The sequence below is a fragment of the Lissotriton vulgaris genome, chromosome 4_1 (genome assembly GCF_964263255.1).
Source record: "Lissotriton vulgaris chromosome 4_1, aLisVul1.2, whole genome shotgun sequence".
NCBI classification, from domain to species: domain Eukaryota; kingdom Metazoa; phylum Chordata; class Amphibia; order Caudata; family Salamandridae; genus Lissotriton; species Lissotriton vulgaris.
In genome coordinates, this window is record NC_141691.1 from 527,982,202 (window position 1) to 528,006,851 (window position 24,650).

At 44.5% G+C, this 24,650-nt stretch overlaps 1 protein-coding gene across 1 annotated transcript in view; it reads left to right on the forward strand.

Annotated features, from left to right (window-relative positions):
• The window catches only part of RBMX2 (RNA binding motif protein X-linked 2), a 168,234-nt gene that overhangs the window by 49,433 nt on the left and 94,151 nt on the right, over positions 1-24,650 (forward strand). The window contains exon 3 of the mRNA XM_086964679.1: positions 6,934-6,985. Coding sequence (XP_086820805.1) covers positions 6,934-6,985 — 52 coding nt within the window. The remainder of the gene's footprint in view (positions 1-6,933; positions 6,986-24,650) is intronic.

A 24,650-nucleotide genomic window follows, 5' to 3' on the forward strand; every position in this document is an offset into this window, starting at 1 on the left:
ACTTGAAAGAAAAGGGAAGGTGGCCACTGTCAGGAATATCAACGTAACCCATCTAAAGGGAGAGGCTACGCAGTTAAGTGAAGAGATGTTAGAGGGAGAAGCAACATTCGAAGGGAGCGAAAGAGAGATGCTCAGGAACATGGGCCTGAGATGATCAGTTATATTCAGGTACTATTGTTATTGTCTTATATTTACACTTAACATTTGTTATAGAAAGTTTTTTGGTAGGGGAGCAAATATTGATTTACTATTTGGTCGCTATATTTCTTGGTTGTGTGCCCTTGTCCAAATTGAAAAAGTGGTGGTTTACACTGGTCTTGTTTGTTCTTAACTACATTTCCTACCTTAGTGGTTTTAGCCATCTTTTTGCATTTCACATGATTAGCCAGAGCTAAAAGAGCTTTTACACCCACATTGAGAAATCTCAACGAAAATATGTGATACATATCGCAGATGTAACTATAGTAATGGTTCAGTCCAATAACATCTTATCAAAAACATTTGAACCACCATGTCAAAAGCTAATCCATTCTGTTGAAAGAAGGGATATGTGTCACTGCTTGAAGGATTAGAGTGTGATATTGCAATAATCCAAATGTTTTAGGTAACCCTCAATATGTATGGATGTATTTCCTATTATTTAATGTCTATCCTGACAAAGCCCCAGCTGACTACATTGCTGGAACAAATTGTAAATGACCAACAACACGTGTATTCATCCAACCATTTACTAGAGGGATCTTGGGCAGGCTTTCTGTCTGCTAATAGCATGACCTCATCACCCCAGCTCTGGCCAGTTGAGGAGTATAGCCTTCAATGCGATATATTATAAAGATGTTCTTGGGAGGACTTCCTGAACAGCAGTATTTAAAATTCTGCATCACCACACTAAAATGCTTATTCACTCTTTCTAGCCCCTCTTGACACCATCGCTGCACTGAGGCAGACTAGCGAGAAAGAGCGATGCCCGAAGCACTCAAGCTGTAAGATAGTAAGAAGTTTAGTGGATTGGTAACCAACAAGATACATTCTAATAGTGGTGAGATTGATAAATGCAGCATGGGTAATTTTTGCTGGCTAGAGCATGTGAGATTCCTCTCAAAAAGTTGAACTCCAGTGTGCAGATTACCAGAGAGGTTTGTAAGGGCTTTTTTATTGGTCAGACTAGCTTGATAAGTGTAATGTAAGCCAATGGTTGGTAAATGCATGTACCTGCCTCACTGATGTATTTAATTTTGTAACCTGTCATTAAGGTAGTTGACAATACAATATTCGTTCCTGAATCTTGGTGTGGCTTGGTTTTGGCACTGCTGTATGGGAAAGCTAATGAATCTTACCCAAAAAACTCAAAACTACTATAATTGTTGGTCACCTATGTCCCTACTGCTGGTTGAGGACAATGGCAGAGGCGGGAGTGTTTGTGTGCCTAGCAGCCTTATTAAGGAAGTATCTGCCTCCTAGCACAGCCGCTGCCGCGTACGAGGGCTGACTGAGTTACCTGAGGGCGCCCTGTCCTGGTGAACATTTTCTTCCATTCGGCATACTCCTGACCCCCAGGGAGGCCTAGAATATCCTACGATAAGGCATAGCAAAGTGCTCCCCAGAGAGGGCTGCTACAGCTGTGCTGGCTGTTGGGGCTGGGCACAGGTACGGCCCCTTGCACAACATTCTGACAGCGCTACACAAACCCAGATCCTGTCCTGCATTGATTAGGAGGTGAGGGGGTACCCCTGTATCACAGGCTGGGGTGAACCAGACTCACCGCCCTATGCTTGTGAATACCTGCAGAGCAGGAGTGCATGGACTGAGTGATGCCCTCTGTGCGAGTACACAGGCCACTGCACAGTTGCATGGAGGTGCCCAGTGGGATACGGTATGAGCAGGCCTTTCAGGGGGTAGACACTGGCTAGGGATACACCCGAGGCCCAGTCATTGGCGGGCTGCTGGTGGACACCGTGGAGTGCCCCCCCCCCCCATTAGCTTATGTAAACTGTTGACCTGATTGCCTGGTGGTGCGACCATTTGGTTCTCTTTGGTGGAGACGCTCAAGACTGGTTAGGACCCCCAGTGTTACGTTAACCCCTGGCTGCAGTGATCTTAGCTAGACGTTCTCCCCTGATGACTGGGTGTGTCTCCGCCATCCTCACCCTGGCGACCTCCCTTGTTCACCATCTAGGAACTCCCTCGCCTGTACCCTAGGGTACAAGGATCAGTAACTGGCAAACATGTGACGGACTGGGAGAAAAATTAATATGACTGTTGTACCGACTAGCTACACAACCGTGGCCCGGCTGCAGCGTCAAGTGAATATCCTACAGGACAAAGCGGAGGATGTGGAGGGGAGGGCTCGCTGCAATTATATTCTTGTTATCGGATTTCCAGAGGCACACAGTGAATGCGCGGAACCCAGTTCATGGAGGAATGGGTTTGGACCGCAGTGGCTCCCACAGGGCTCTTGGACATGTTTGTAGTCGACAGAGCCCATAAGGTCTGTCCCAATCAACCCATCCCTGGTGCTCCCTCAAGACCATTTGTGGCCAAGATCCTTAATTACAGAGATCAAGATGTCTTATTGCAAGTAGCCAGAGACCGAGCACCCATTTTGGTGGACAAAGTGAGAGTCTCTCTTTTCCCGGATCATACTATTACTGTCCAGCGCTGACGGTGGCTCCTTCCTAGAAGCCAAAAGGTGGCTTCGAGTTGCGGACCTCAACTATGCCCTCCTCTTCTTCCCAGCTAATAAGTGCTACTAAACCAACAGGTGCATTTTTTGATACCCTAGAACAGGCCCTGGACTGGCTAGACCATCACTTCTCTGATTTCCAAGAGTGAGAACGACCAATTGTAGCGTCATTGAAGGCAAAACAGTAGGTCAAGAGGAGATGGAGAGACTTTACTATTCCTAGGACTGAGTTGCCTGTGGAACCCCCTTCCCACAACAGGTACCGCAGTGACAGCTGACGGCTCTGCGATCGGCGACTACCCTGAGGACACTGCACCCCCTCATCAGCTCCAGTTGCTCCCAAAATAGTGCCTCTGACTCCGATATATCAGGAAGTATAGCGCTGTTCCCAGGAGTTACTTTACAGACTGCTGATGAATTATGTAAGATACCTGGGAATAATTGAAGTTCTAGAAATGCCATGTAGACCTACATAGTTATTGTGCTCCACCTCATTCTACATACATCCTAGACTTTCTATGACCATTTGTCCACAAAGGTTGAAACTGAATGTTGCCCCCTGTCACTGTTGCTTTGTCCTTTCTGACGTACTGTGTTAAGCAGCACGCAATGGTACTGTACTATTACCTATCATTACTTGGTGCTTGTTCAGGGCCCAGGAGGCCGGATGGTCCTAGATCGCTTCTTGGACTGTGCGGAGTTACTAAAGCATGTCTTACTGGTTTGGCTGTTTGCACCCCTGTAGCAGGTGCCCCTGGTTCTTTGTTTGTATGTTAATTTGTTTACCACAAGTTTGTTTTAACAACCCCTAATCGCTGGAATGAATATTGGCAATTTGGTTGTGTCATCTTTATCATTTGAGGGAGAAGATTAATTGAGAGCATGCTGCGCTTGATGGTAGGTTTATGGTCACAGTCTCACAGTTGTCATCAGTGACGAAACATTATAATCTAGTAACATGGAACGTACAGGGTATGGGATCTATGCAAAAAAGGCATAGGATATTAGCCTAACTACACCGGCGCCAATCCCATATTACCTTTCTCCAGGAAACCATGGAGACCTTCAAATTACATTAACATTGGCGAGGCCAACTACTCCGCACTTTCTACTCTCCCTAATCATGGGGGCAGCAATGTGGGTTTGTGCTGGTGTGCCTTTTGGGCTCCATGACTCAAGGGTGAATACACAGGGTTGCTATGTTTTGGTGAGGCATACTATGATGGGGACATGATCGTACTTGGCTACATATATGCCCCAAAATAGATTGCCACCTTTTTTACACATTTTGTCTGCGATACTGGCAGATTGGGCACCATACTCTTGGGTACTGGGAGGGGATTTTAATGGAGTATTGGATATTACGCTTGACTGATCACACACCTTTGCTGGCTGGAACTGCACCGACCCGTCAAGTCTGACTCCTGCAACAATTGGTAGATGGCTGGGGATTGATGTGTAGAGGGGTCGGAATAAAGGTATGAGAGAATATTCCTTTTATTGATACCCACATGCCCTGCATACAAGATTAGACCGCTTTCTATGTCCAACACACCTTTAACTTTGCATAATCCATGCCACTTATTTAGGCAAGATCATATTGGATCACAATCCCCTGGATATTTCTCTAACATGGGGTCGACTACCAGCTCCAAAACCTACTTTGGGGCTACAGTCTAAGTTGTTGGAATTTCCGCAACACCCTGGTGACCGCAGTTGACACATATTTTGCAAATAACACTGGGACTGCCTCTTTAACCCATTATAGAATGGGTGGAATTTAAAGTAGTAATTCGGGGCACAGCAATCAATCCATCGTAGGAGCCAGGAGGGCAATTCTCTGAGAGTCCGAGAGATAGAGGACTCACTGGGGCCCCTCGATGGGGCTGTGTCGGACAATACTGATATAGCACCTTGCTGGCAGGAGGCCAGGGTAATATAAACAGAGCTCTTAGAACAGCTTCAGTTGGAGACTATCGCCAATATATGCAGAAGGTCCATGCAGAGGTTGACCGATCGGGTACGCTATTGGTGTGTATGATATGTCCAAACCTCTTCCCCACACCAGTACTGGTGGTGCTTACTCCGACTGGAACAAGCATCTTGAGATTAGCACTGCCTTTCGGGACTACTATGTGGACTTATACTCAGCACACCCTACTCCCGACTCCACACAGCTCCTAGAGTTCCTGCATCAGGCGTGCCTTTCCAGAGTGTTAGTATGCAGATAGAAAAGACCTTTCAGCACCTATTACTGTGAATGAAATCAGAGGGGCCCTGAAGGATTTAGCATGTAGTAAGACGCCAGGATCTGATTGACTCCCGGTAGAATTCTATACCACTATACTCTGCTTGATTTAACCTGGTTTATAACTTTCTAGAAACGTATTACAGCGTTACTGTACTGTCTAACATTTGAGAGCTAACAGAGTTAAATCAAAGATTGTGATTTTCTGTTGATCGTCCAGCAGAAAATTGCAGTAGCTAATATGTGTAAAACTTGATAGTGTTAATTAATGTTCATTCTTTGTTTATTATTTGACTGTTTATCCAGGATACCACATTATATTGCTAGTAGACATAAAATCAAAATACCTGGGATTGGTCTCCTAAAAGCTTTAAAGAAAGCATAATGGCTTAATTTTGAAGCAACTTTCAGTGGTTTATAAAGCATAGATTTACCATTAAAATGCTACCAGTGTGGGTCAAGAACTGCTCAACATTATGTAGACTTTGTGCTTAAAAGTTTGAATGATATGTATGGCCTGATTCACAAAGGTAATTATACACATGTATATTTACTCATGACTATAGTTACTACTACACCCATGTGTAACACTTCACTTTATTGCTAGTTACAATTTCTGAGTGGATATCTACACCATAGGTGCAGATTTGCATGTTTTGACCTCTTACAACGAGGGAGTGGAACTGCCTATAATTGTATCTGCAACCGTAAAGTTGCAACTTTGACTGTATTTTACGTTCTGCTTATTTGGCGAACAAGTCCACCACCAGGGCAGAGACCTCTGCCAGGATCAAAGCGATCTCCTAATGGAAGGACCAGGGAAATGTAATACAGGTTTTTTTAAAGAAAAAATTTAAATAAGTACAAATATTTTAATATATAGTGTAATTTAACAGCCCATCACAATGTCAAATTAAATGTGTAGTAAAATCATTTCAATATAGTAATTATAATTATAAGTATCTTCTAAACAATTGAAAAAATACTCCTTTAACATTTAAAAAAAAATATTTAGTAAACCTTGGTTGAAAGTTTTATATTCAATACACTTAAAAACGTTTTCTTTTTTTAATTTTATTTTTAAATTTAAGTTTATTATTAATTGCAAAAAATATAATCTTCATCACTTAAATATGTATGTCCATATCAAATGTGGAACTACTCTAATTAATGCAGTTTAGTTCCTGCAGAGTTTTATTTTTGTTCAGTGAAGCCATTGATTTCTAGGAGAGCGTGGTGCAGTAACAGTGATTGGTAGTGTGTGGTGCTCGACATACTCCAAGGCACAGTTTGGGTACTGTTACTCCTGTTTTGACACCTGTAGGGCTGAAGTAACTTTAGAAGTGTATTTGGTGGATTACAATAGTCTTATTCCTTTGTGGGTATGTTTTGTATTATCGTTCATCCCAAGTCTCTCAAATTTAAATGAACCACTCCCATTTAGTAGTAAGTATTCCTGATTTTTCAGCTCCACTGCTCCCCCCTTGTCTCTCCCACATTTACTAAAAAAAGCATATACCTGTATGTATGGAGATCTTCACATATATGACGGAGGCATCTGGACAGAAAAGATAGGAGAGGCAGAGGTCCATGGCCTATGTTTTCGAACTAGATTTTGTAGTAAGCAATACTACTTTAGTACTTCTTTAAGTACTACAAAATGAAGTTTTCAAATCTAGCCCAATATGTTCTTGTGAAACACTTCCTAGATGTAGCTATACATATATTATCCACTTCTTGGGGATGGGAAGCATAAATCTTTAATGTGATTGATGTTGTACTTTAAGATAATTGACTCACTACACTGTTGCAAAAGACACATTGTAATTAGGTAACTGTGTTTCGCTTTACAGGGAGATGTGTATGCATATGTACACGCTAATTACCTATTTTGGAATATTGCTAAAAAATGCAATTGCGCTAAAATGTTTGTGGTTAGACTTTGATGGATTGCTAAACCTGGCAGATGGAGTAACTTTGTCATCTTTGCTTTATTCCACAGGAGGATTGTCATATGAGTTGACTGAAGGAGATATTATTTGCGTTTTTTCACAGTAAGTGAAATGTAATTATGTATTCTTTATAGCTATTTAGAGTTACGTTAATATCAAATTAATAAACTGGAGCTCCCATTAGTAAAGGTAAGGTAATGGAAAAAAACTTTGGCAAACTCTCAGTAACTCACATCCATGCAGGTTATCTGTAAAATGAAAATGTGAGTTCACTAGAGAGTCTGGCCAGTGCATTTGTATCCATGGGACACACAGGGCTAGGGAAAACGGGAGGATACATATGCTTGTAATTGTTTATGATGCTTAAATGAAGGACTTAACCATAATCAATCATTGAACCAAGATTCAATTTTTTTAACAGATTGGCATAGATGAGATTGTTTACATAGTACATATGTTCTCAATTTTATTCCACCACTGCTTAGCAGAAGTAAGTGTTGGGTTTTTCCAAGAGCAGGCAGTCCGACAACAGGAGGGTGATGGGTATATCACTGTTGGAGTGGAGGAAGCAAACTTTGTTCTAGTCCATGTCACCCAGGAGGGGAATCAGTGGCTCCTATGGAATTGAACATTGTAAAGTGTTGGATAAGGGAAAATATTTCTTTCCCAAATAGCTATAATAAGATAATACCACCACAAGTGGCTCATTGCCCCCAGTTCATCACAACTTCTCTATTATAAGGGGACCGCTAGATGCATTCTCCCATGGTTGTAACTCTGTGAGAACTTAGTCATCCAGGTCCATATGTTCTTCTTCATGTCTCTGTTAATTTCCTTCTCACTTCTTTGTTTGTGAGTACCTGCGAGTCAGTGACCAAAGCTTTTTTGTTGCCTCTGAAACTTTCTGCTGTTGGAGCTGCAAAGTTTTTTTATTTTTTTATTTGGTGGCCATCTTAGCTAGTGAAGGAAGCTAGATGGTGAGTTTGCCTTATCTCTTCGTGTGATAATACTGGAGCATGAGAACACCTCTACAAATCAGGCATAAAGTGCTGGTGTACAAAGGTGAAAAAGTGAAGCGAGCCCGCACAAAGTAGCTGGAAATGTCTCTTGTGCGTTCTTTCAAGTCTTAGTAACATTGGAGCTCTCTTCATCACCCAGCATTTATTGTCACAAGGTGATCTGAACATGTTTAAAATAACATTTCTAGTATAGCCAGTGACAGCAGTTGTTTTCTTACCTTGAGATGCCTGACCTTTCCTTGTTTGAATTTCAGGCCGTTAATCCAATGTGTAAGTTGTATACCTTGGAGCCTATTCTAGTCCCTTACTTTGAAGACCCTCTTGCATGGTCTGAACATTTTAGATAGCCCATCATTGAACAATTTGTGGGAAATTACCTGTGTATGTCATTTTGTGAACCTCCGAACAAGGAGTCCGTTTGAGAAGGAGAAATACTAGTGTAAATGAGCCTGGGTATCTAGAGATACTAAATTTCTAACCAGCTTTGTCCCAGAATTGGAGGGCGACTTGAAAAGAGAAGTAAAGACCAGCTTTTACTGTTATGTGGATCCACAGATCGTCGCCTGGGCCCAGGCCACTCAAATGTCCTGTTCAGTCGTGAACCATTACCTATCACAAATTATTTGAAGCCAGTACAATTTTCGAGCAAGGTCTTGTATAGTGGGCAAGGCATGCAAGGTTAACTTAGATAGTCTAGATTTCTTATATTGTCATGGTACACTCACTAGGTTAGTCCTAGTCCAACAGGTAATCTCATGTGGAATCGATAGAGAGACAAGTTACAACACATAGAGAAGACTAGGAAGGAAGTTCATGTTGATACTGGAAAGTCTGCTAAGGTGAGAGATTTCTAATGTTATTTCACCTTACACGGTCCACAAATTGTGATTCGAGCAACACTGAGACCGTAGTTTTGAACAGATTTCATGCATATCTATACTACTATTATAAAGAGAGAACTTGCACCTTTTGGCCAGGTAAACACGGGAACCACAGCGCCAATCTACACACCCGATACATCTATGAAAATGTCAGGGTGTGTAGATGGACATAGGCTATATAAATTTAAAAAAAAAGTAAATTTAAAAAATTAAGTTTGTAAACAAAGTAGTCCCCTGAAAGTAGCGCCGGCCGGGACCTAGCGCTGGCCGCGACGCGATGTGCGTGATGACCGCAACGCGACTTGCGTGATGATGAGGAAGGAGGAGTGGCGGTGCAGTGACGAGCAGCTGTGCAGTGAGGAGCGGCGGCACAGGTAAGGAAAGGGAAAGTTCCGTGCGAGACTGTGATGCAGGGGGAGGCAAGAAGGAAAATGTCGGAGCGCAAGTGAGTCGGGCGGGAGTGGGGCGCGAGTGAGTCGGGGTGGTAGGGGGGCGCGAGTGAGTCGGGGCGGGAGGGGGGCGGGAGTGAGGGAGTCGGTGCGGGAGGGGGTCGGGCGGGAGCGGGTGTACTGCCCCCAGCCCCTTTCTGCCCCAGGCAACGCTGGGGCGGGCTGCTAGTTTCATGATAAAGGCTTGTGCCTATCTCATGCCTATAGGAACATGTTCAAGTCGGTAACCAAGCTTAACTTGTGAGGATTCAGGTCGCGTTGGCCCCTATACGTTTGATGCAGACAGTCAAAATTGCTGCCATCGTTTGGAATTCTTAAGTCCAAAGGCTGGAGAAGAAGGAGGAAACCATGACAATATCTTCACCTTAATGCTCAAAAACTAATGAAAATTCATAGTTCACTGTGGATGGAACCAAGCAGTAGCTCCCATCTCTGTCGGATAAAGTCGATGACTAGTTTTGGCAGCAAAAATAAAGATCAAAGCCAGATACTCGGAAGAATGTTCTCAAAGTTACTTCAAATCGGTGCTTGTGTGAAATGGTATTATTAAATGTTTCCAGTTTGCCCTGCTGTCATCATAAGTGCTTCCGAGGACTATATATAGATCACTGTCCTGTGGGGAAAAAATATTTTTTAAAGTTTTAGAGAAAAGGATCATTACATAGTCCTTGGATTACCTCCTATCTAATAAAACTCTGGTGGTGGAAATGTTGGTGTACTACTTTATCATTTTTAACATTCTTGGGCGATGACAATAGGAATAATGTGTAGATGTCTCTAGAGCGTCCAGTTTTTTCCGCTACCACCAAGTTTTTATCGATGCAACTAGTTTGTTTGAAAGTTTGTCCTTATTTAAAGATACTTTAGTTTTATTGTTGAGGTACAGGTGTTGCAGATCTACCTTCGTGGTAGGCTTCTCACTTCTTCCTTTGTGAGTGTGTGTGCCTACGATTCAATGACCAAAGCTTTCTTGTTGCATTTCGTTTTCTTTGCCTCTGGAGCTGCAAAGTTTAAAAAAACAATTTGGGTGGCCTTCTTAGCAAGTGAAATAAGATAGATGGAGAGTTCACCTTATCTCTTTGTGTGGGATTACAGGAGTATGAGAACACCTCTTCATATCGGGAATAAAGTGCTGGTGTACAAAGGTGAAAAAGTGTTGCAAGCTCACACACAGTAGCTGGAAAATGTCTGTTGTAAGTTCTTCCAAGTCTTAGTAACATTGGAGCTCTCTTCATCCTGCAGCACTGGATGGGAGCAGTGCCAAGCAGGCAGGTGGCACTTGCACTGCGCTCAAAATCTGTTATAGAATCTGCTGAGTGCGGTGGGATTGAAGGACTCCTACACAGACTCGCTGCAGGAACACTTGCTAAAAGTGTATTCTTCTTTATGGAATAATAACATCTCTTCAAAAGTTATCAATCGGAAAATCAGAGCCCTGACTGATAAGAAGGCGTGAGTGACTGGTAAACCTTTTTTATGGGGTTTGCTTTCCTTAACAAGGACATTGACTTTGCCTCTTCAAACTCTACTCCTCACCTACCAAGGGGAAGTATCTGGATTTCACTGACAAACGTATTTGCCATAATTAATCTCCACACTTACAATTTGAACTTGGGTGCGGTCTTAACAGTAATATTTGAGATGGGAGGAGTGGAGGATTTAGTAAGTTCATCCGGGTATATTTTCCATAGAGAAGTGGGAACAAAACTGATTGCTAGGCAAAGCTAAAATTTGCCTTCGACCATGTGCATGCAGTAACCAGGTATAAGGCTCTATGTATTTTATTTGAATGCAAGCATGGCTGCATTCACACAACCTCACATCTGAGGTGTAAGAGAAATTAGTAGATCTCCTATAAACCATGGTTCTCTTTTCTTCATTACGGTTAAGGGCAGGGAAAACATTGGCGCTGACAATGAAGTAGCTATTTTTATAACTAAAGATTCCACAAACCTTTGTAGGATTGTAGTGTTGAAATACAAAGTAAAAGTCAGCTACAGGTTTTCAGGCTTTACAGAATACGACATCTACCATATTACATCTTCTATATGCCAAGATCAATGTTTTAGAAGTACTTGAAGGGGTTCTACACAAAAGCAACATAATTTACAATATACTTCTGTTGATCAAGTATCACCCCTCTCTCTTTTGGGGAATCTTTTTTTTCACAAGCTTTGACATATGGCTTTCCCCATCGTGACTATCTAAATCTTTCAAAATTAGGTTTATGCGTTAGTGTTTTTTTAGTTCTCTTTTTAAAATAAATATATAGATTAATTTAAATCTATAATTTAATATACAATTATTTTTATATTTTTTTTTAAAGCTCAATAAACCTCTTTACTTTTCCATTTACTTTACTGTAAGGAGATCTCTTCCCCGACTACGTAGAGCACCCTCTACGTGTGAAAAGTTGTTGGTAGTAACTTTTCACTCATACATTAGCTTCCACCCCATGGTTTAGAGGAAGGGGTCATGTGAGTCTGTGCTTTGTAGTAAATTGTCACTTGTAAATTGTGAATATCCAAAAGTAGTATATTTTCTACAAAGCGTAAGAATACATTTACTTGGATGGATTTTCTCACATGTAAATTGACCTTTGTTAATTGCTTCCTAAGTGCATATATGTTTCTGCTGTTCTGGCATGACGCCCGCTCTCTTTGTACCAGTCCTATTTGTTTGGGGAGCGATTAGACTTCTATTGTCGTAGTATACACTGTTTTGCGACTGATCCGGCCATGACTAGCTACCTTCTCCAGTGTTTAGTGAGACCTTTTATTCTGGTTGTGTTGTGAAGGATAGCCAATTTTGGTGTTAAAAGGGAATTCAGCCCCCTTACTTGTTGTCATTTCCTCGGGTTGTAGCCTTTTTTTGCGTATCGGTACTACTATATACTTTTTTCCTGGTATCGCGCCATCTATTAAATGTTTTTAAGTAGTCTCATTGATTTACACTGCATCTGATAGTGTTTTGTGTAATCCCAAACAGACCAATAGACCCTTAGGTGTCTTTATAGTTTTAGAATATCCATACAACATGACAACGGGGTACAAAATATGGCTAAACCGCAATGTAATGTACACCATGAGTGCTCCTAATGTGTAATCAGCTTTCAATTAATTGTATGATCCATGAATTTAGCAGTCAAACAAAGCCATAAAGAGATTAAGTGCAAACATATGATCCTTCCTTCATGAGGTGTCACAAATGTTACATGGATTGTTATGTTATAGCAGCTTAACCAATTGTTTCACCAGCGTCTGCCAATAAGCACTGATAATGTGAAGGAGTTGCCCAAAAATTAATATCCCATTTGAGAAAAGAATCTGCAGTCTGGAAGACTAGGCCAGAAGTTCCAGGCAGCCAGCCAATCCCAACTACGATCCTCCTGTCTCATGTCAAATCCCCTCATGCATATTAGGTAAGAAATCACCATTGTCCCTACTCCCTAACAAGCCCTGCCTGTTGAACATCCTTTAGTCGGTCTTAAATGATTAACAAATATTTCAGCCACTTCTGGCTTAGGACTGTGTACACTGGTCCTGAAACATAAACTCTTTTGCCTCCTTCACAAGGTATAAAAAATATATAGTTAAATGATGTGTGTTACCTGTTAGTTTAATGCACAGTGACAAATCCTAGTAAAGAAACTTGAATCAGACCGTATCTTCTCCGAGTTCTGATGTTGTTGGTTGTTACTGAGATGTATTCCCCAGGGGGAACTTTCGTTTACTACATTTGTTCTAAGCCCACTAATACTATTGGTCAACCCACATAATGTTGGTGCGCTCCAACTGACCAGCCTCAGTATCCTTTGAGTGTATTTCTCGTCTTCTCTTTTTGGTCTTCCATAACACTGTGAAATCTGTAGTTCTATATTTACAGTTTACAGTTAATCCGCTATATCACATCTGCATCCTGCCCTTTGCTTTAACAGCCCCTCTACCTAAGCCTCAATGCATAATGGCCATTGTAGTTGTTCAAGTCATAGTACTTAAAAAACACAGAAAAAAGATTAGTTGAATCTTGGATTAATTACCATCACTAGTAACCTCTCTGGTCGCCTTCCAATCCATCATGCTTTTGATCACTGTGCGACGACATAAAGAAGTCAGCCTAATTTAAATCAGCCTTTGTCCTGCCACTGTAGAAACACTCCAGTCCGAAGTGCAAGGACAATTCCCTCTGAAAGGGAACAAAATCAACCTCAGACTGCTTTCAGCCTTGTTGGGCCTAATCATTTAAGTACATTTGAAGTCCTATGGCAAAGACAGCGGTCAGAAGGTAGACAGTGTCAAATGAGGACTGAGACTTAAACTTGGCTTGGATATTGCATACGTTCCACATTAATGGGAATGTGTTTCTACAGTTATTTCACTTTCCTCTTCTGTAAAGGAGCCCAAGGTAGGTAGGGCTAGCTGTTAAATCAGCAATCCACCTGATTTAGTCTCTCTTCCTCGAAAGTCTTTGTACAAGATGGTTTTTTCTCTTCTACCCGCATTGCAGGATCATCCTTTGAGGTCTTTCTTTGTATTAGTTGGTTTCTCCAGGCTCTTGCATAGGAGGGTCCATTCTATAGCTGATAGAACTAATCCAGCAGCGATCTTCCATGGATTAATCATGGGTTCACAAGTATCTTGTGGTTCTTCCACATGACTCTGACTTTTGTGTGATGCATCGCTGAATATGATATATAAGTGGCAACAGATTTTCCCATTCGTAAACATTGTTCCCGGGAGTTCGTCCTCAAATTCGCTGAGAACTTTGAGTAGCTTGGTAGGTGTAGCTACTGCCTCTGTTTTCTAGGGTGCGTTTTAGCATTGGTCTTCTCTGCACTTACTCCCTCTCCTACTACTCAAATCGGATTCCATAGGCCACAATCTGGGGACGATGGTGCTGGTTTTGTTTACTTCATTCAAGACCCTGCTACATAACAGTTGACTAGTGGGAGAGTTATGAGATAACTTGTAACCCAACTCCTATTGCTTTAATTTTCAACCACTGCCACTTTTTAACTAGGACATAGTATTGCAAGTCTGTCGGAGGGGAGGGTTGCTGGTGTTATACGTGTTCAGCTTCATCTGTCTGTTCTCCCATTTGCTTCCACTATTTCTTTATAGCCAACTTTATTACAGTTCTCAGAAATTACACTGAACTAGGAAGCTATATTACCAGTAGCAAAGTGTACTTTCATGCTCCAAACCCAAGAGACAATAACCAGTATTCTCTCAGTGGGTAAATAGATGCAGGGTTCCTGGGTGTTTCAACTTGCAACCTGTGATGCAATTCAGCAGTTTCGACCTTGTTCTTCGCTGTCTTCCAGCCTCACAACCACGAGTGCTTTGAAAAGCTGCTTTATCCAAAATTTCACAGTAAGATGCACTTGGATACACATGCTCATCATAGGCGATCACTTGTGGTGGACCTCTTCTGCTGATGGCATCCTACCCATAAAACACATCCTTGTGCCCCAGGCGAGTAATTCTCACAGGGGAAATGAGATCAAATACTTGGTTTTAGAGTTTTCTAACAGTGCTTTTTTGATACCTAATGCCGTATCGGCCAGATTCATCAAAGTAAAATCGGCTCGCAAAGGGCCAGATTCTGAGAATCTGGGCCTTTGCAAGCGCAATTTTTGCATTTGGGATTCATCATCCCAAATGCAAAAATCGCTAATAGCAAAATCGCGAGGATTTGCATTTAGGAATCTCTATTTGAGATTCCTTAAATGCAATTCATTAACCATGTTTAATTTGTGAATTCGCAATTTTTGGCCGCTATTTACAGCAAAGGCTGACTTCGGGGTAAATAGCGAAAACTTAGAAAAATGCACTTTAGTGCATTTTTCTAAGGTGTGTGCGCAACATCAGTCTACATTTTCATTTCAGGGGTGCTACAGGGTGTCCTTTGGACAACCCTGGCACCCTTGAAATCGCATCCTAATTTGCGATTAGCAAATTGCTAATCGCAAATAAGGAATAACTCCCCATTCATTCCTATGGGCCTTAGGCCTATGGCCCATAGGAATGAATGGGGAGTTATTCCTTATTCGCTATTAGCAATTTGCTAATCGCAAATAAGGAAGCTGTAGGAATCGCAATTTATTTTGCGATTCCTACATGAATCCCGTTTTGCAAGTCCTTAATAGCGATTCCTTAATCGCTATTAAGGACCCGCAAAACGGGACAATGATGAATCTGGCTGTATGTCTTCTCCAAGACTTGTGAACTACAAGAAGACGTTTGTTGGGTATATCCTTCAATGGTCTCTGCATTTCTGTGGTTGGATCTGTTTTAGGAAGGAAAACTTCTGTCAGAAAACCAAATGGTTATCGTTTACTTTTACTGGAACTACGTTGTTTGGGGCCCAACTCAGTCACTTGATCAGAGACAGACTGAAAGTTGTTTCTGTAGTAGGGGATCTCTGTGTATAGTGAAAATCTAGTGAATAGTCTCACTCATGTGCGGGGACCCCGGAGCAATCAAAAATAATCTTTTAAGCTGTCTTCTTTGCAGTGCTGCATAGACACTGAAGGGAGAATTAAAGACAAATAATGCAGCCTATACATGCAAGGCTACACTGTGCAGTACTTCAACTAGAAATGCAAGGATATTCCAATAATATCCCACTTTAGACCTGTCTGGCAGGTTCAACCATGGAAAACACTCACCCCCCCCCCCCCACCACCAAATCCTTGGAATGATATAGAGGAAGGACAGGACAGACAAGCCCCCATAGGCTGCCATTATGTGGCTTAAAAAGGGATAATGTGCCTTCAAGGAAACTTTCCAGAATTCTCATGGTATCCCTGGAGCATTGAGCTCTCCCTTTTTTGGGTTTATTTCTAAATTGTGTACTTTTAAAGTGTTAGAGTGTGTTCACTCGACGTGTTTTTGCCTTGTCTAAATCTGACTGGAGTTTCTCTGCTGTTTTGGCTGCTTTTTTTATCAAATATGCCTGCATTATTTGATAACTGTCCTGAGTGCTCCAGGAAAAAGGCAAAATCGGATCCTCACAGGGTGTGCATCCTGTGCCTGCCTTCTTCTCATGTTCCTGAGGAGTGTGATATCTGTCTGCAGTTTCCTAAAAGAACCCTCAAGGACAGGGAGAAGACCAGGCTCCCAGGCTTGGAGATGAGAAGGCTGCAAGGACAAGGTGAGTCTGGGCATGAAGGGGCTCCTTCCTCTGCCCGTGCGTCGGCCTCTGGGGGGCTCCCCAGTAAAAAAAATGCCAGAAAACGCCACCGGTCTCCGTCGATAGCCTCGACGTCGGTGTCGAAGGGAATGACCCCAGTCTGTTCTCCGGGTCGAAGCGGCGTCGATGCTAGACATCGAGGGGACTGACGTCGAGATCTCCGTCGAGGGGTCAAGATGCCAGCGCTCGCCGTCGAGGCGACACCGCCGGTCACAGTCGACGTCGACACGCAAGTCTGCGACATCAAAACGAAGATCAGCGTCGAGATGGAGGTCTTCGCCGCCGAGATCGCCATCGTCGAGGAGACGGTCGACGTCAAGGCACCGCTCGTCGTCGCCGAGGAGACGGCCATCGACGTCGAGACGACGTTCGACATTAAGAAGACGTTCGTCTACGTCAAGGAGACGTTCATCGACGTTGAAGGGACTAGACGTTCTAGGACTAGGACGGAGTCCCCAGCTTCAGCGAGCACGCGGTCGCGCCGTCGCTCGCCCACGAGGGAGAGGGCCTTTAGATCGTCCCCTCTGGTCAGAAGAAGAAGAAAAGAAGAGTGAGGCGGTCTCCGGGCTCGGAGTACTCTCAAGTCTACTCGCCCGCCAAACCAAACCACCGGCTCCGCCGAGGTCTACCTCGCTGCCTCATTTGCCAACGCCGCCTACGGAGCTTCCACAGCCTAGGCTCCCGGCTTGGCCTCCACAGCGCCCTCCTTTCCGGCCTGCAAGACCGCCCAAGACCGCGGCGATCGAGGTCTCGCTAGCGGCGGAGAGATAGGCCCAGGAGTCGCCATCGCTCCTTTACGAAGTCCAGACGACGGCATAGGAGGGACAGATCTAGATCCCGCCACACGGACTCGTCCAGTGCCAGGGATTACTCGCCGACCCTGTCGGACTCCCCTCGGATGAGGGTGTCTCCGATAGACGATATTGTCTCCTTCCAGGAAGTATTGCTGCGAGGAGCGGCTAAGCTGGGCATCACGCTCACTACTCCCACACCCTTGACTTCCGTCATTTTCGAGACCCTTCACAAGAAACAATTGTCTCGTCTGTTGTTACCGTTGGTACCAGGGCTAGTGGAACCCGCCATGGAGTTCTTCCTCACCCCTGCGGTTACTAAAGCAGCGCCTTCCAGGCTGCAAAAGAAGTATCAGGCCCCTGACACGGATCCTGCGTTCCTTCGCTTGGACCCTGCGCCGGATTCGGTGATTGTGACGGCGGCGAGGAAGCAGCACGCAACCACCCCATCATCGACAAGGAGAGCCGCTGGACAGATTCGGCAGGCAGGAAGGTTTGCGGGAAGGCAGCCACGTCTATGAAGGCCGCGAGTGCCGCAGCCTTGTTGGGGCGTTATGATCGGTCCCTCTGGGAGTCCCTAACATGGTTCGTGGAACGTCTTCCACGGGAGGATAGGGAAGATTTCCAAGAAATCCTTAATGAAGGACTGATGGTCTCCAACCAGGTGATCAGTTCCGCTGCAGATTCCTCCCTCCTGGCAGCGCACGGATACTGCCATAGGGTCAACCTGAGTCGCCATGCCTGGCTGCGTCTGAGGTCCTTGAAGCCCGAGGCGCTGCAGAGGGTGGCCAATCTACCCTTCTCTAGTGAGACCCTGTTTGGTAAACATGCAAACGAGGAGATGGCCTGTATGGAGGCGGACACCTTGACGGCTGTCAGATTGGAGAAGCCGAAGGAACAGAAGAAGACCTTCCTCTCGTTCCAAAGACGGTACAGGGCGCAAGGTAGAGGGCAAGGTCGCCAGGCTGGACAACAACAACCGCAGCAACAGCAGGAGTTCCAGCGGCGCCCGTTCCAAAAGCGACAGTAGGGCCATGGTGGTCAGCAGGCTTTATCCGCGACCAAAGGCCAGCTGGGTCTAGGCCCAGAGCTGTTAATTCCCTCTCATCCGTTACCCGCTCCGGTGGGGGGAAGCATTCAACATTACCTGGCAGATTGGAGAAACAATAGTCAGGATAAGTGGGTGCTGAATATTATTTGCAATTAATACATTCTTCGTTTCCCCAGCACGCCTCCAGCATTTCCACCGGTCTGCTCACAGTTCCGACTGCGGGAGCTCAGGCGGAGGCCGATACCCTGATAAGAAAAAGGGCAATAGAAGACATCCCTTTGTCTCAAAGGGAAAGGGTCTTTACTCACGCTTCTTACTGGTACAGTAGAAAACCAAGAACGAGTTCAGGCCCATTCTGGATTTGCGACAAGCAAACAAGTGGATTTGCAGGGAGAAGTTTTGCATGCTGTCCTTGCACCAGATCTATCCTCAGCTGCAGAGGGGAGACTGGCTGTGCGCGATGGATCTGCGAGATGCGTACTTCCATGTGCCCATTGCATGGAAACATCGGAAGTTACTGCGCTTCCTAGTCGGCACCAATCATTATCAGTACACCGTACTAACGTTTGGACTGAAGTCTGCACCCAGGACTTTTTCAAAATGCATGGTTGTGGTAGCAGCGCACCTGAGAAAGAACAAGGTGTTTGTCTACCCATACCTGGACGATTGGTTGATCAAAGCCTCCACCTTCCAGGAAGCACAGTTGCACTTCCTGCTGAACAGTCTGGGGTTGCACATAAATCCGTCCAAGTCTGTCCCGATTCCTGTGCAGTGCATACAGTACTTGGGAGCCTCCATCAATACGTTGTCGGCAAGCGTGTCTCCTTCGGAGGAGAGATGCTTATCCATCCTTCAGAAGGCTCAGGCTCTCATAGCTGCTCCATCTACAACAGTGAGGACGGTGTCTTCTCTACTGGGATCGATGGCCTCTTGTATCTTCCTCGCTCCACACGCGCGCCTACATATGAGGCCGCTACAGGAATGCTTGGAGGGCCCCCAGCACCTAGAGATCCTTACGGGTGATTGTGCGCTTTACAAATGTGGATTATTATTATTATTATTATTATTATTATTATTATTATTATTATTATTATTATCAGTGGGACCAGAGGAAAGGGTGTTGGGACGACCGGTTTCAGCTGTCTCTTCACGCCCAACAGTCCCTGAGATGGTGGTGCTCGGCAGAGAATCTACTCAGAGGGGTTCCTTTCCACAAGGATATCCCAACTTGGACTATCGTAACGGATGCGTCTCTCCTGGGCTGGGGAGCGCATTCAGACCATCTACAGATCCAAGGACAGTGGTCTTCGGCGGAGTCCACGTATCACATTTCTTGGAACTCAGAGCTGTTCACTTGGCACTGAAGGCCTTTCTTCCGTCCTTCCAGACCAGCTCCTTGCTTGTACAGACTGACAATACGACCATGATGTATTACCTCAACATACAGGGGGGCTCGAGATCGCGCTCACTGTCGCAGGAGGCGCAGGCGATCTGGCACTGGCTGCTAGCCAGAGGATTGACGATAACGGCGACTCATCTGCCCGTTGTACAGAATGTTCAGGCGAACGCCCTCAGCAGGCTGCTGCAAGAGAACCACGAGTGGGTCATAAACGACGAAGTGCTCGAAGACATCTTCGCCGTGTGGGGCACTCCAGACGTGGATCTGTTCGCCACCGCCGTAAACAGCAAATACTGCGACTTCGCCTCGAGGTATTACCAACCGGGGGCGCTGGGGAACGCATTATGGATCAACTGGTCGAACAGCTTTCTGTACGCTTTTCCACGGATTCCCCTGATTCCGGCGGTGCTCATCAAGCTGGCCCAGTCTCGGGCGCGGATGATCCTCATTGCTCCGGAATGGCCCAGGCAGTGGTGGTTCACGGACCTGCTTCATCGCTTGATCCTACCTCCTCGGCGGTTGCCGTGTCGGCCGGACCTTCTCACGAAGTTCGGGGAGGCAGATTGTGCACCCCAACCTCTCGTCGTTGAGTTTGGCGGCTCCTGAGAGAGTGCAATATGGCCACTTAAATCTCCCTGAGGATTGCATGGACATATTGAAGGAGGCTAAGAGGCCGTCTACTAGGACCTCTTATGCTTATAAATGGAAGAGATTCTGCATCTGGTGCATGTCTAAGAACTATGATCCAACTACATGCAAGGAGGATGTCATCCTTCCATACCTTCTGCATCTGGCTCAGTCTGGCCAAAATTTCCATTCTATTAAGGTTCATCTTTCTGCATTGACTGCTTACAGAAAATGTCCTTCACAGACGTCCTTCCAGATCCCTGTGATTAAGGATTTTTTGGAAGGATTGAAGAAGGTGTTCCCTCCTGTTCGACTTCCTTCGCCGGCATGGGAACTGAATGTGATGCTGTCCAGTCTGATGAAGGAACCTTTCGAGCCTATTCATAAGGCTTCGCTGCAGAACCTGTCTTGGAAGGCGGCGTTCCTCGTGGCCATTACATCGGCCCGCAGGGTGAGTGAGATTCAGGCATTGTGTTGCCAAGAACCTTATACTGTGTTTCATGCTGCTAAGGTTGTTATGCGTACTCACCCTAAGTTCCTTCCCAAAGTGATTTTTGATTTTCATGTTAATCAGACTATAACTTTACCATCTTTTTTCCAGAATCCTTCTACTCCAGCGGAAAGGTCTCTTCATTCCCTGGATGTTAGAAGGGTGTTGAAATTCTATCTGGATCAGACCAAAGACATTCGTAGGTCCGACCAATTGTTTGTCAACTATGGGTCGGTTAGGACTGGTCTGGCTACTTCGAAGCAATCTATCTCTAGGTGGATTGTGTTGTGTATCCAGCTTTATCAGAAGGCGAATAAGACCTTAGGGGGTAAGCCTATGGCTCATTCCACCAGGGGCAAAGCGGCCACAACTGCTTTGCTTTGTAATGTTCCCATTGCAGAAATCTGCAAGGCTGCCACTTGGAAGTCGGTCCATACCTTTGCTAAACATTACTGTCTGGATTCTGATGCCAGGGCAGATGCTCAGGTCAGACAGGCTTCGCTGCGAAATCTATTCGCATAATAGTGGTGTTGTCTTTTTCTCCACCGCCGGGTTGTTTTGGATGGGCTTGCCATTCTATTCACTAGATTATGACTATACACAGAGATCCCCTACTACAGAAGGAGTAGTTTCTTACCTGTAACTCCAGTTCTGTAGTAGGGGTATCTCTGTTATAGTCATAAGCGCCCGCCCTCCTCCCCGGTGGAGAAAGTGATGAAATTATAAACTCTACAAAAAGGGCAATAGAAGACATCCCTTTGTCTCAAAGGGAAAGGGTCTTTACTCACGCTTCTTCCTGGTACAGAAGAAAACCAAGAACGAGTTCAGGCCCATTCTGCTGATACACCTCCAAAAAGAACTGAAAGGGGAGGGAGTTGCTGTGCATTCTGGGATACCAGGAGAGTTCTGGAAAGTTTCCTTAAAGGCATGGTATCCCTTTTTAAGCCACATAATGGCAGCCTATGGGGGCTTGTCTGTCCTGTCCTTCCTCTCTATCATTCCAAGGATTTGGTGAAGGGGGAGGGGGGAGTATTTTCCATGGTTAAACCTGGCAGACAGGTCTAAAGTGGGATATTTTTGGAATATCCTTTAATTTCTAGTTGAAGTACTGGACAGTGTAGCCTTGCATATATAGGCTGCATTATTTGTCTTTAATTCCCTCTTAAGTGTCTATGCAGTACTGCAAAGAAGACAGTTTAAGAGATTATTTTTGATTGCTCCGGGGTCCCTGCACATGAGCGTGACTATTCACTAGATTATGACTATAACAGAGATACCCCTACTACAGAACTGGAGTTACAGGTAAGAAACTACTCCTTCTGCCACTCAAAGCACCTCCTCTCATTTGTTGTATTGTTTCCTCAAGTATTACCTAGGCTCTGAAGGAGCATCTCAAGGTGGGTGGATATTTCATGGAAGGAACTATGGTTCCCTCTCTACTGTGCCCTCTTCCCCAGGCCAAACAGTCTGAGACTCACCTGAACATCCTCCTGATTCGCTGAGATGATAATAAAAGGGGAAACCGGCATGGCGTTCTCTTTCCAAAACAGAAGAGGATTCCAAGCAAGTTTGTGGAGTCCTTCAATCCCACAGCATTTTAATTATCCATTAAATTGCCCTTTATGATGACCTGTCTTCCACATAGATGTTGGAAGGGACTTTTTCCCTTCCCAGATCTTAGTTACAATATAATATTATCTTTTCACTCCTCTGGAGAATCCTTTGGCATCTCCAAAAGAATGACTGCAGGTTAAGAAGAAAATTGCAGTGAGCATCCAGGTGGCCCCATTGGTCTACCTTAATCTCAAGTGTTGTACCAGACGCTCTTAAGACATATGTCTCCCTGCTCAGAGAATTATAAGGCATAAACTGCAGTCTGCCTCAAATTTACAGATAATTTCGTAGTGATTAGATGCCTTCCATTATCAGGGGTAGTAATGATTTTCTTTTTATTTATTTAGTAGTAGCTTCAACAATGGAAGCAATAATGTTTTGAATAAACAAATGTGCAAAAATAACAGTAAAAAAACGTATTTTGCTCATTTAGCGAGGAGGTGAAGTAAGCACTGTTGTAGATCTTTTAAAAACAGTTTCAGGCAAGCATTCTGCTATATGTTTAGAGGTAGTTAAGTGCACATGCAAAAATGTACATATTTTCAACTTTGTGTGCAGCTATGTAGGTGTGTTTCTCTACCCCACCTCTCTTAACCCCTTCGCTGCGGCAGCAATTCCGCTGCATCGCTAGGGGGGGTGGGGGGGACCGAGCGGCGCTCGCATGCTCCGTCACGAGCCGCGGTTGCGCTGTGCTCATGACGGAGCGGTTCCGTCATGGCCCCGCCCGCTCAATAGAACGCACTGCGCAGGCGCGGCGGCAGGGCCATGACTGAACCGCTCCGCCATGAGCACAGCGCAGCCGTGGCTCATGACGGAGCGGCTCCGTCATGAGCATGGAACCGGTTAACCATAGGTTATTACCAGAGATGCCAATCTGAATTAAGGTCCTGAGCTGTCTTTGACACCAACACCAATCTGCATCTCAGTGATGAGGCCCAACAATGCCAGAATGGGCCTGGAGTTGCTTGTTTTTCTTTCTAGTGAGAGCAGTCGAGCTGGGGATAAAATGTTCCTATTGGTTAAAGATTAGGTTTTAGGCATGAATCTGATCCTTGTATAGAGAGTTGTATGCAATAATGATGGACTGGATGATGCTGATTGGCATGACGTAAAGATGGCTAGCGCATATTCACCAACCTCACTAATTTCCCGCTCATCCAGTTCTCCTATTTTTACTCCGTAAATACTACAGTACTGGCTCTGGAAGATGGGGTGCTTGGGCTCACTTGCCTGCACACGCTGCAGCGACTCTGCTGGGTCCTTTTATCACATTATATTGTCCTGCCCGGCCAAACAGGCCTATTGGATCTCAGTTCAGGAGCAGATCACGTGCACGGTGCAGGTAGTGGCAGAGTTGGTCCCTAGAGTGGCACTTCTTGGGATAATGGGTGGCTGGCTTGACACTACATGCCGTAGGTTATTTGCAGGTATTGGATACCTTGTGCCCAAATGGGACATTGCTCAGCTCTGGCAGTCACCAACTACGCCGTCTACCTGACAGAGAGATATGAACTTCTGTTGCAACGCTGAAAACGAGATATTCAAGCGGAGAGGTTGTGTCAAAAAGAATACGAAAATATGCGGGCAAGTACCTCATATTGCGTGTGTACAGCTTATTTCCTGTTGTGATTCTCTTCACTTGGACTGTGGTGGTGAGGGATCCGTACCTCAGGTTTAGTTACGATATCTGTGCTTGTCCCTTGCTACTAAGTAGCCTTGTGTTGTTTATGGCTTTTTTTAAAATCAGTAAAAAGACGTATAAAAAAATATTATTGACTGGAATGCTGATTGAGCGATTTCTAGTGGTAAACTTTCTACCTATCCCCTCTGTTTCATTGTGAAACTTCCAACCGCCCATCCTTGTTCTTCTGCTTCATGAATGTTCTCAAATATTTATCTTCCTGGATTTTCCATGAATTATGTTTTTGGATGTTAAGAAGCAAGTCAGACATCCCAGTTAGCAGCGATAATCATGAAATTTAGCAAATTTAATTCTGTTTTTCGCAAATCTAACTTCTGTTTATTCTCAGAAACTTCCCGATCCCTTCCCAAGGTAAAATGGCACAAGACCAGGGACTCTAATAATCAGCCAAATAATGTTGAAGGTATAGGTAACAAAGCCACAACACAAGAAATATATTTGTATACAAAGGAGAAGTGTACCATGCCAAAAATACTTTGCTGAAGTACAGGAAAGGAAGGTTGATTGCTCTGATCTTTAGTACTCTTTAATCTTGGATGCTTACTAGGTA